We start from the raw sequence: 12,915 nt of genomic DNA on the forward strand, positions 1-12,915 counted from the left end.
TGAGAAATAACAAGTATGTCATCAGACCAAGGACAGGGTTATTGTGATGGTCTACTGGAATACTATTTAATTTCATCTGTTGGACCCAGTGAGTTCAACTGCCACAGCCGCAATATCTGTTCCTCCGTTGGTAATTTCCACTGCCTGTTTGGTTGCAGCTGCTGCCATCACAACTTTTGTGAACATGGGGAAGGAGGTCTGCTTAATGTAAGTGGTGAAGGACTGTTGTGGTTGCTAGTAGCTAATGGTCTTAAGAGGTTTACAATGAAGAGTACATCTTTTATGCCGCTATCACCTTCCACGGACTCTCCTCATTCAAACCCTAACCCACATCACTGGTAGCTGCACAAAAGTGCTAGCTACCAATGACTGCTTTAATATTGTTGACTTATGATGCTTCCGGCCTTACAAAAGCCACACACTTTGAAATATCTCAACATTCCATTATCACTATAAGATATCCTTACAGTATAGCATAATAAAAAGATCTTAAAACGATAAATAAGAAATCTGACTGTTTTTGTTTTAACTTTATTAGTACCTTGAAGAATCCTGCAACTTTTGTAAGAAAACAAAATGGCCTAGATATATCAACAGCAAATATTACATTTTCTATTTTATAGTTTTAAGAATCTCACATTTTCAACTGGAAAAAAATTACAATCCTGCAAAGATTTAATAAAAAGAAAAATGGTTTTCACATTTTAAAACTCAAATTACCAGGGGAAAAAAATTAATATCCGCAGTGCATCAAAGAAATGTCAATTAAATCAAAGTATATTCTACTTAGAATATATAAAAATGACATACTAAGCCTACACTCAGTGCAGAAAACGCAGACCTTTCTAAAGCACTTTAAATGTAAGAAAGGAAGAACAAAAGAAAAAAAAAAAATCAATATTGTGGATTTTTTGCAAAAAATATTTAAAGCCTTATGTTATAGTAAAAAAATATATTTTAAAAAGTTGGAATGCTCCATCAAAACAGGTGAAATTTTGTAATTTATTGAAACAGAACTCAAAAAATATAAGAGGTTGTAGTGTACAATATATTACACAGTGCACTTTTAAGTGCATAATCATTCAAGTATGAAAACCTTGTAACGCCCCAAAACTCCCAGACAATCATGCACATTTATTGTCAAAGGAAGCTCCATTATATTGATGTCCTAGCACCAAGTACATTAATCTGTTGGGAAGATAAACCAAAGAGATTGTGAACACAGATAAAATACATTCATGAAATGTTACATCTAATTGCACAAAATGTCTATATGGTACACCTCTTATTAACAAATAATCCTGTGTCATTCAGATAGGTTTCCTCAAAATTAATTTTAATACTGGCATATTTTTAGGGGAGGACAAGTTTCATGAAATACCAACACAGAGTTCATCATTTTTTTTGCTGGAAAACAAGTCTATTAAAGGGGATGTGAAGTTGGAGCGCTCCAGAACAACAACAGGCCTTTGATAAAGTTGGTGGAGTTGTTTTAAAGCCAGGTCACCACAGTCTGACAATGCTTTATCCAACATTGTCCTTAAATTTTGTAATGTGGGTGTTGATGCTGCATTTTTGCCAAGGGACAAACATGTCTCATGGTCATTTCGATCTTTACAGGATCGCTTTTGTAAAGAGTTCTGTAACTTGCATTTTTGCGGATAATTCCAATCAAGCTCTTCAAACTCGTCATCCGTTTCCCTACTTTCCTGTAAAAATTTTAAAAAAGATGACTCAAACCCCATTGGCTTAAAATTCTTTAGTCCAATAGCTGCCTGTTCTTGCTCTTCTTGATTGTCTTTTGTAGAAATGAGAGCGTTCAAATCTACTGGATGAGTGAAATAACTTTCCGTGTTTTCTATTTTGTATTCCGTTTGGAAACTGGTAAGAGAGACATTTTCTTTTTCACTAGATTTAGCAGTTCTGTCCTCATTTTTACGAAAAGGAGATCTGATATCAGACTGTTTAAAGTTACTATTTGAGATCTTATTGTGTTTTGAGGATGTACTGCACTTTAAAAAGTCTCTCTCCACAGGACCATTTCTTCTCAGATCACTGTTTGAGTTCTTCAGAGAGTCATCTCTTCCAAATGAGGTGCAGCGAATATCGTTCCGCATTTTATGGTCTTGAAGGCGATCACGTTTTTGGGGTCTGTATTCTTCTGCTGAAATTGACTGCGCTTTACCCTTTGTAAAGTTTTTAACACAGTAAACCAACTCTGTTGTATGACTGGTTACATATGAAGGCATCAGGTGATGCGTTAGCTTGTAATGTCGAATAATACTACTTTCTAACTTTACAACTGAAGCGCACCCATGAATCATACATGGGAACTGTGTTATGTTGATATTTGGGGCACACATTTGTAACGCTTCCTCTACGCTTTTAAATTCAACCACCTCTTTAATTGCAGCCTTATTTTTAACCCTTAACCTTTTCCTTTTATAAAGCAAACGACTGCGACGTTTGGGTTCAATATAATTTTCATCCAATTCTTCAGCTTTTTTTTTCCGCTTCCTCCTGCCCTCATAGAGGTTATATTTTCGATGGCGAGACAGAATATGTCTGGCATACTTTTTATGATCCGTAAACACTGCAGTGCAGCCTTCTACATCACAGTAGATTTCAGACTCTTCGCTTTCAGTTTCTTCACTAAATTTTTCATCATCCGTTTGGGTTTTTAAGTGGTTTTCAGCATCAAAATTATCAAGTTCCTGATCTTCATTTTCACTATGATCGTGAAACTCTCTATAATGCTTAGAGAGAGCTCTGCCACAAATATAGCTCTTTCCACATGCTTTGTATTTACAAGTAAATATCCTTCTACATTTGCCATACTCTCTCTTCTGTTGTTCCTTTTCTTTTTCCAAGCATAAGGATTCCCTGTTATACTGATGTACAAGTTGGTAATGGCGAACTAAGCCTCGCTGGCTTGTAAAGGAAGAGTTGCATGTTTTATGGATGCAGTGAAATGGTTTGTGATACTTATTTAAGATGTAACACAACTTTCCTTGTTTTCGTCTTCCCCTTCCTTTTCCAACTGGATAGTCTTCATCTCTTGATGCACCAAGTACATTACCAGAGTCTGTCTCAGACAATGAATCAGCGTAAGTCTCAGAATTAAAGTCCTCCTGTAATGGAGATGTTCTCTCATGACCATCACTGTTTGATTCACTTGGCTGGAATTTTTTCCAGCACCTTGTTCGCCTCTGATTTATAACACGTGTCTTAAGTTTCTTGTTATCAAGCTTCCGGGTACTTGACCTTGCCTTCTCTTTGCTTATGTGATGCTTCTTTTTATAATGAATGCGAAGTAACGTTCGCCTTGTAAAGCGTCTTTGGCAAATATGGCACTCGAAAGGAGAATATTTTTTTTGTAACATGTTCAGTTTGAGAGCATTTTCCTTTGTATAGTCGTGTTTTTTACAATAATGTAATAAAAGAGCATCTTTTGTAACAAAAGCAGATTTGCAACCTTTAAGCTCACAAAAAAATGGTTTGGCTGCTAATCGAGATAAATACTGACTAAATATCTTTTCTTGCTTCTGGTTGTTGCCATTTTGTGTTACAGCAGAATTATTAGAACAACTGGCTACGGATTCATGACTTTGAGGCGAAGGTTTTTGTACCGATGAATTAGAATTTTTTAAGTTCAGTTGTTTCAGACTAGTAAGTAGTTCAAACAAGGTGTCCTCGGAAGTAGCAGACTTTTGAAAATCATCAGAAGTAGGAATTTCCTCATGCTCATTTTTGATGTTTGCTTCTGCACTTATAATACCACATAACGTTTCCGACGTCTCTTGTGTATTTTCATGTTCCTCTTTAACGTATGCAGTGTATGGGCTTTTGCCATTGTTGAGGACATCGTCGGAGTCACTTATGTTCTTAAATTCAGATTTATGAAGTCTTTCAAGATCAATTTGCCCTTTGTTCTCATTTTTGCAAGTGCATTCTGAACCTGTGTCATGATATAAACATGATTCTGTATTGGCTGAATGTTCTGAGTGTTTGTCATTAAACTCTCTAGACAGAGAATCTGTTCTCTTACCTGACAGAACATTTCTACTTGGTAGTGAAGTTATGAAAGTACAGCTAGAATCAAATAGGCCTTCCTCAGTTTTTGTGTCTTTAAAAGATAAATCAGCCCTTTTAACAAGGCTGTCTTCACAATGTGCTACATGAGTGGCAATGTGATCCTGGAGCTCAGAATTACAATAATAAAACTTTTTGCAGCGTGGAAAAGTACATATGTATGCAGCATCTCGAAAATGTTGAGCTTCATGGTGGTATAGACATCCTAAGTCACTGAAAACTAAGTGGCATCCTTCTAATTCACACTTGTACTGAAGATCCAAGTGTGTTTGTTTGTGGTGTAGTAGTTCATTAATAGTTTTAAACCTTTCATTGCAGTCTATAGATACACACATGAAAGGTAAAGATCCAAGATGAATTCTCATGTGCTGTTTTAAGTGAAAATTTGTTACAAAATGTCGCCGACAAAAAGCACACTTTTCTCTCAAATTTTTAAAGTCTAAGTAATGTTTTGCATTTTCATCATTGTTTTGGTGTTCGGCTTTCAAGTGTATACTTAAATATTTAAACTGTTTGAAAACTCTGGAACAGCCAGTACCAGGACATGGATAGACATCTCGATCCTGCAGATTTTTATCTCTCATTGTCCTAAAAGAAATATAACCATTGGGGTCATTTTCATCTTCGGCAAAGTCTACATCTGCTTTGAGTTCAATAGCTTCATTCTTCTTTTTCGGTCGATGTCTCATGGGCATTTTCATGTGCTCCATGACATGAGGAACAAAGACTTCTTTCTTTTTGAACTTTTTCACACACACAGGACATGTATAAACTCCATCATCAAGGTGCATTTTAGCATGATGGAGAATCCTTGCCTCAATTACTTCTCTTTTACAGATAACACAGAAAAATTTATACTGTAGCCAGCGTTTATACCTTTCAGAAGACCCAACTGGCTTTTTCACTTTAATGCTCTCAGTTTCATTGGAAGCATATTCTTGGGGTTCTTCTTTCTGCTCAGTGTGTATATCATAACTGGCCAAAGAGGCATTTAAAATATCTGGTTCATTAACTGAAGGTTCGCCATAGTTTTCTTCTGTATCTGAAACTTCTTCTCCAAGGAGTTTAAGGCAATGCCGTTTTAATGTTTTCCAATCCCAGAACTCAGGATCAAACAACCAGTGACTTTTCAAGGATAGCAAGAGTTCACAGCGAAGAGAATTTGAAATAACACTTGATTCTTCAACATTCTTTTGATCAGGCTGAAGAAAAAGTTCTTCCAATATATTTAGACCTTCAGAAGTTGGTTCAAATAAGAACTCTGTGAGTTGGCAGGCTCGTCTCACCTCCAAATCTTGTGGCAAGAGGCATGCTATTGTTTTGCAAACAGAAGTCTTTGTTGCATCGGTTTCATTAGACGTAATTTGAAGTGCCCGTATGCATAGCATGATGGAAACTGGAACGCCATCATCTCCAGCCTGAAAGAAAAAACTAATTGAAATTTTGATAGACATTTCAAAAATTACACTTGAAAGAATATAGTGTTAATACCACATGTCCCTTCCTTTTTTTCATTTTGAACTTATTGCAAAGTATAGCAGTTATATTTTTCATTGAATGAAATTGACAACACACTATTTTTGCACCTGGCACAATTTGCATTTTAACTTAGCTAATTTAATTTAAGAAAGCCACTAGCTTTGATTAATGTTTTTGACTTGTAGTTTACATGAGGTACATTACTAAAGATTCTGCAAATTGCACATAACGCAGTTTCAATGCAGTAGTTATTTTTATTATACCAGTTTTAACTAGCTGCAAATACTGCAATTGCAACTATTCTGTCTTAAGTGTAGGACAAATTATCTAAAAACATACGTTTGAATATTGTTACACTAAGATACACACTGCGAGTTTACTAGAGAAGTACCGATTCTGCAATGTGGAGAAAGTTTTAGTGATATCACCGCAACTATCTTATATAAGGCATTACCAATAGATTCATAAGTACATGGATCTAATTTTGACCTTAATTTCTTTCTGGCAGAGTGTGAAAAATATCAGCATAAGTGCAGGAAAAAAAAGGAAGAATGTTTTATACCACGATAACATACTTTACACCTGGAGTAAAGGACACTTAATCTTTCAGAATAATAGAGGGTAAAAAAGTGCAAAAACTGGTCTGGTCATTGAGTCGCAAACAATATCAGATCTTGCGTTTGCAGTAGTAAACTAAATCCATCTATTTCTGATATGCATAATGTCACAAATAAAATGCTCATTGGAGAAGATATTAATTTGTCTGCAGGTCTTTGATGACTAACCACAAACTATAAAGTAATTTAAAAAGTTGGGAAATATTATGGGCACACAACTAAACTAAAAGGTGACGTATAATAGCCATAAATTGTGTACACACTAAATATATAGCTGCAGGCTTTAACTAAAAATAATCATAATCAACATTTATTTATATAGCGCCAGCAAATTCCATAGTGCTTATAATAGGCCAATAAGTCATTAAACCACCTTATATTTTCTTACATTTTTCTTTCTGAATATAGCATGAACAGTTTGGGGCATATTCAATTCTCGGCAGAAACGCTGAAAATCTCGCGGTCCCCGCACGATTACCGTTATTACGGTAATCGTGCGCGGAAAAACAGTTAATACAGTAATTTACTCCCTGGATTTCAGCTCGCAGCTCCCTGAGCCGCGAGCTGAAATCCAGCTACATATTACCGTATTAACTGTACTAGTCTTTCCACGGCGTGTAAAACTAACAATTGAATATGCCCCTTAAAGTAACAAATAATGCATTATGCACACCCAAATACAAACACTGATAGCACAAAAAAAAATTTATAACACGAATTGTGTGAATCCCAGTATAAAGTGCTATTAAAAGATTATTAAGTTTGCAACTCACTGACATCACTTATGATCCTATATAGTGGTATCTTTCATTACCATATTCACTTTAGGACATAACTCATCCATGCATGCCAAGGCAGAGATAATATACATTACAGTAGATCATACAGAATATGTGACCAATACTTACACATGTACCTCAACCAGATATTACACTGCTCACAATACACCTAGCACCACCACCCTTGCACCTAGATATTGAGTATTTGTTGTGTATTCTAGCTTGTTTGTTTATTTTATTAGGGGGGGAAGCAGCACGGTGGCTTAGTGGTTAGCACTTCTGCCTCTGCGTGTATTTCCTTCAGGTGCTCTGGTTTCCTCCGAAACTCTTAACACACACTAGTAGTTTAACTGACTGCTATCAAATTGACCAAAGTCTGTTTCTCTCTCTGTGTGTTGATATATTAGGGAATTTAGACTGTAAGGGACTGATGTGAGTTCTCTGTACAGCGCTGCAGAATTAGTGGTGCTATATAAATAGCTGACGATGATAAAGCTTTTGTGCTGTTAATCTCCTTCTCATGTTACAGTTTTGAGTTACACAATGAAAATATATTTTTTTTTTTTTCCAAACAAGCAGCTTACACACTAGCCACTGTTATAGCTATTGAAACTACAGGTTCCAGCAAACAGGATAGACCTGAGACATATCTCTCCTGAATTTACCTATACTCGTACAGAGAACAAAGTAATACGGTAACCGAGATGCTGACATGATTACCTTCTTCCAATGTGGAAGTTGTTTATATATAGTGTTCATATTAATGATATTTAGTAATAAAGGTGGCTAGGAAGTGACTGTAATGTATCCTAGTGATAACAGTGAAACCTCAGGCTGTCATTGCTACAGACACCTGCCGCAACCAGCAGATGGAGTGGAGCCAGGCTGCCAAGCAGTGGGGAAGGGGTTATGATAGACTGGCTTAAAAACAAAAATGGAACAAATAATTTGCCACTCACCTCTGTATGTACAACTTTAATAAGGAAGAATAGGTGCTGACGTGTCTTGGCAATCACGCCAAATTGCCTGCATCTTTCAAGAAAAGTATTTAAAGATGGTTCAATTCTTCGCTGAAGCTTACTCCAAAACAAGGTCAGCTCCCTGCAAGACATCAAAGACAGAACCCAAAATATCATACCACTATCACGCAGTCAAAACCTCCAAAAGCAACCAATCAACAAGACAGAATAATTTGACTTTACAGAAAATCCACACCACTTAATGTGAGCTCTACATTCGTGTGTTAACTGGTTGCATGGAACATGGATAAGTACCAATTAGCATTTCCGTTGATCTCAGTTATATGATTCAGACAGAGGTTAATCATTATATGCATTTGCTGGAGTATCAAAAATTGTCAAGGATTCTTAAGATTAACAGCACTCAAACTTTTTATATTTTATTTATAAAGCATCAACATGTTATGTGGCGGTGTACATTGAAGGGATCATCACAAACAATCACATACAATGACTTGAAACAGATGGCCCTGCCCAAAGAGGAGGAAACAATTGATACATAAAGATAACAAATGTAGATGCTTGTGGCTATTCTAAAGCTGGTTACACACTACACAGTCTTCATCCAATAATCGGCTAAATCAGCCGACATATGACAGCTCGTTCAAAAGTTGGGTCAGTGTGTGCAGTGACACGATGGTTGAAAGTCTGCCCAAATGGACGATTGTCGCCTCATTTGGTTGGTCGTACCGTTTAATATTTTCGTTCCAATCTCGTTTCCGCTGTGTAGTGTGTATAAACTTCCGACCGATCCACAACAGTGAGTACGAAATTACAGTCATTGCTCACGACAACATGGCTGTAAAAAAATCGATAAAGGGACGTCCGCTCTTCCCTTTATCATCCTAAACAAGGCTAGTGTGTATGCAGTCCATGGACCGAGCGATCGGACTATCGATCGCATGTAAAATCGCTCGGCATAAAAAGTTGGTTGAAATTTCTGTAGTGTGTACCCAGCTTAAGGCAGCAGCATTACCAGTCTCTGACAAGCAGACATTAGCAAATGGTACTTCTATGTAGCATCAGAGAGGTATGGCTGGAATAAAGAGAGACAACGAAAGGCAGAGATGCAAAACATGAACCAGTCACAATAACATCTTAAAACAGGAAGCTCCTGGCAACCATGACGATCCTAACTCAGTATCCTTCCTCTGCTGGATCTAGGGGAGACTTTTGCATCCGTGCTGCACAGTCAAATTATGACTGAATTAGCTTTCTGCCCCACTTTTTATTTTTTTCAATAATATAAATGCTTTGTATACAAAATAATTAGAAGGAAAAACATAGTGAACAGGGAGTTAAGAACACACACAAAAATATTTTGAAACTGTAGTATTTTAGTTGGTAGCACACAATATAAAGTTCCAAATTTACACACAATGACAAATACCCCCTTTAGTCCCCAACTCAGGTTGATACGGTGGCACAGTGGTTGTAGCACAGCTGCCTCACAACCCTGGGTTCAATTCCAACCAGGGCCCTATCTGCCCAAGTTTGTGTGGGTTTCCTCACAGTGGGAGGGATTGTTCCTTTGTTAAATTTATGGTGAGTGAACTTCTCCTTTAAGAAACCCTGCCTTACAGCCAGCGTGTGTCTAAATGGGGCCCAGTGAGCCTCAATTAAAATGTAGCCTGGCATCACAGTATGAAAACCTGCTTTAGATTATTACTACTAGATAGGACAGTTATTCCTGTGGTTTTAAAGTCACCTTTTACAAATAGCAATATGACATAATTTTGTTGTTGAAAGCATTTACAAGCAACACTTACCAGGAGCAAGATGTTACTTCATTTTGTAGCTGCTGAGTAAGATATGTAGTACAGAGGATAAACGCAGTGTTAACTTGGCCTTCGGATTCCAGATTACATATTGTATCTAAAACCTCTTTACCATCCATCTTTGAAATCTGTATTTAGTGGAAAAAGCAAAGTGGTAAGTGACCCAAGCCAGCAAAAAAAACAAAAAAAAAAACAAACTCATTATCTGAGCAGTACTTACTTTGTAGTTCAACTAATTACGCTATTGTAATAAATAGTGTGTGCTTGCTGCATGATTTGGGGATTATGTGTTGTGTTACATGATAGAAACCAATATATGGGCAGTACATTTTAGCAAATGGTTAGGGTGCTTACTATTATATAATAAGTCGAAGGCTGCTTACAGGATGCAGACTTTAGAGTAAATGAGGGGGAAGTATAACATAAGTAGATTAGATATGCAATCACTGAGTCCCCACCTTTATCCCAAGTATGGAGTTCCTTGTGAATGCTTATACATACCTCTTTAAAAGCATCTTCATTTGGTAACATGGTACACAAACATGCGATAAATGACTGACGAAAAAATAAATCACTTGAAATCTCTGCAGATTCAGAACACATTTTTGATAGAAGCATTGCTTGCTGCATGCAGTTTGTCTTCATTAAATGTTTAATGCGCATCTGTAGAAAACAGGGGCCTTCTTGTGAAATCCATTTACAAACTGGTGTGAGAAAAAAAACAAAACAAAATATAGATTTTTAAAAAACCCACTGCTGCTAAGGCATTTAGTTACAGTTCAAGTATAATTAACAAAAAAAACAAAATCAAACTATGAAAAACATGTATTTTAAAGCACAAACTGCATTTCAAATCTTGGTGCCTTTTTATAGTAAAATAAAACTACTACTTATGTTATTATAGTCAAATGACAATGTATTTATTTTATAATGGCCACTATAGGGAAGATTCAATTGCTGCAGATTTGGTGCACCGATATCACGGCGATGTCCAGCTGCGCACATTGCCAGCCATTATGATAGGAATCTGCCCTCATATTCTGCCTACCTATATGGGGTTTCGAAAAATAATGAGCAAAGATTCGTGCCATAACATCATGCTCGTTCCAAAGACACCTTGCGCTGAATTTAATCTCCCTTTATATGCACCAATTAACCCCTTAGTGACAAAATGATTTTTACACATTCATTACCAGACCAAACATTCATTTTTGGGATGCAACACTAAAGCTGGGTGCACACCTATGCAATTATCATGCAGATTACACGGTCAGATATGGCAAGATTGTGTACGTTCCCACGATCATGTTTTATCATATCAAAACACATCACATCTGTTGATTTGGTTTTATAAACCTCCAAATAATCATGATCAATGGGGAAGATGTCTAAAGGGTGTACACACAAGACCAGCAGAGTAGGTAGATGTCTGTAGAGTGTACAGAGTCACGATCTTGCAAGCAGAGTGTTATTAGAGATGAAGATCACAGATCTGATGGCTCCAATTTCTTGCTCGTTACCTTTATCTCCTATTAATTTTAGCGATTTACATTGGGGGCAGCACGGTGGCTTAGTGGTAAGCACTTCTGCCTCACAGCGCTGGGGTCATGAGTTTAATTCCTGACCAGGGCTTTATCTGGGTGGAGTTTGTATGTTCTACAGTGTTTGCGTGGGTTTCCTCCGGGTGCTCCGGTTTCCTCCCACACTCCAAAAACATATAGTAGGTTAATTGGCTGCTATCAAAATTGACCCGTGTGTGTGTGTGTGTGTGTGTGTGTGTGTGTGTGTGTGTGTGTGTGTGTGTGTGTGTGTGTGTTAGGAAATTTAGACTAAGCTCCAATGGGGCAGGGACTGATGTGAATGAGTTCTCTGTAGATGTGAATGAGTTCTCTGTACAGCGCTGCGGAATTAGTAGTGCTATATAAATAAATGATGGTGATTTGCAATTTGCCTAATCTACTTACAAAATAATATGTAAATTCTCACTTAAATCCTCTCAAAAAAATAAAAATATCATAAATTTCACAACAGAAATTGTTTTCTGCATTGTGAAGAGGTGATTAAAGGTTGATTTTCAAAAGTACCATGGAAATCTCCAAAAATAATCTCACTGGTTTCAGACAGTCAAGATTGCTGGAAAACCTGTGGGAGAAGTTAGATTGCCTATTTAATTTAAAAGGACAATATGCATTTGAATGGGTGCAGAAAGCCCTTAGAAATGCACTGCCAATTGAAATGAATGGTAAACTGCTCTGTAAAATAAATCATATTTTTCTTTAAACTGAAAATAAATTATTAAATACTATTGTGGAATTAGAAGTCCCAGCAAGCCCTGGCAGCCAGGACACACATTGGATAGTTCCACCGTAGTATTTTCTGCTTTGACAGACCCACTGCTTTCAATGGGGGTGGAGGTCCATATCCACTCAACCAATCACAAAAAGCTAGCATGTAAGCATTGCATTTAAATGGCTGAGCTTCTCCCTTTCATTTATATTGGCCATGCATTTCAAGGGGCCTTCTGTTCCCATTAAAATACATTGCCTATTCTAATGAATGGAAACAGAGACTTTGCTCGGCTGAGTAAGATTGCCTAAAATCGCCCATCAACAGATTAAGTCTCTGAAGGCTGCCAAGTCCCAGCACCTTATTTACAGTTTTCTTTTAATAGAAAATAATTCCAGCAAACTAAAGTTATTTGTCTATTCTGTACTGGTTCCCTTCCTTTTTAAATATGCTTATTTGGGAAATGTAAGTGATGGCTCAGTATCTGCTGGTAAGTAACAAAAGGCACAAAGGATGTCACATTTTATTCCCCCACACCCTTCCCCCCAACTTATAGAAGGATTTGCAAATCATTGTTCTGTTATTTGATGCCTTATGGTCGAAATATTTAAATTCATTAGCATTACTGCAGCATAATGTGTTAACAGTTTACAGAATGCAACATTGGTCACAGAGCTCAGAGCTGTAAGTTCTGCTGCAGTGAACAGGTAGAACATGGCACTAGTAATGTCTTCTTTCCACAAGACGACAGAAAACTTAAAGGAGCAGTCCCCTTTTAGAACCAAAAACACGACTCAACTTATGATCTGACCCTTACTGTGTATGGTGTTTAATTTGAGACACCTCCAAAAAGCTAGAGATAAAC

At 37.0% G+C, this 12,915-nt stretch overlaps 1 protein-coding gene across 1 annotated transcript in view; it reads right to left on the minus strand.

Moving 5' to 3' along the window:
* Positions 1–983: 983 nt before the first annotated feature.
* The window catches only part of RLF (RLF zinc finger), a 28,358-nt gene continuing 16,426 nt past the window's right edge, over positions 984–12,915 (minus strand). Inside the window, exons 5-8 of the mRNA XM_075195342.1 lie at positions 10,266–10,468; positions 9,756–9,892; positions 7,927–8,068; positions 984–5,510 (exon numbers count right to left, since the gene is read on the minus strand). Coding sequence (XP_075051443.1) covers positions 1,371–5,510; positions 7,927–8,068; positions 9,756–9,892; positions 10,266–10,468 — 4,622 coding nt within the window. The 3' untranslated portion in view covers positions 984–1,370. The remainder of the gene's footprint in view (positions 5,511–7,926; positions 8,069–9,755; positions 9,893–10,265; positions 10,469–12,915) is intronic.

Source organism: Mixophyes fleayi, chromosome 2, assembly GCF_038048845.1.
Source record: "Mixophyes fleayi isolate aMixFle1 chromosome 2, aMixFle1.hap1, whole genome shotgun sequence".
NCBI classification, from domain to species: domain Eukaryota; kingdom Metazoa; phylum Chordata; class Amphibia; order Anura; family Limnodynastidae; genus Mixophyes; species Mixophyes fleayi.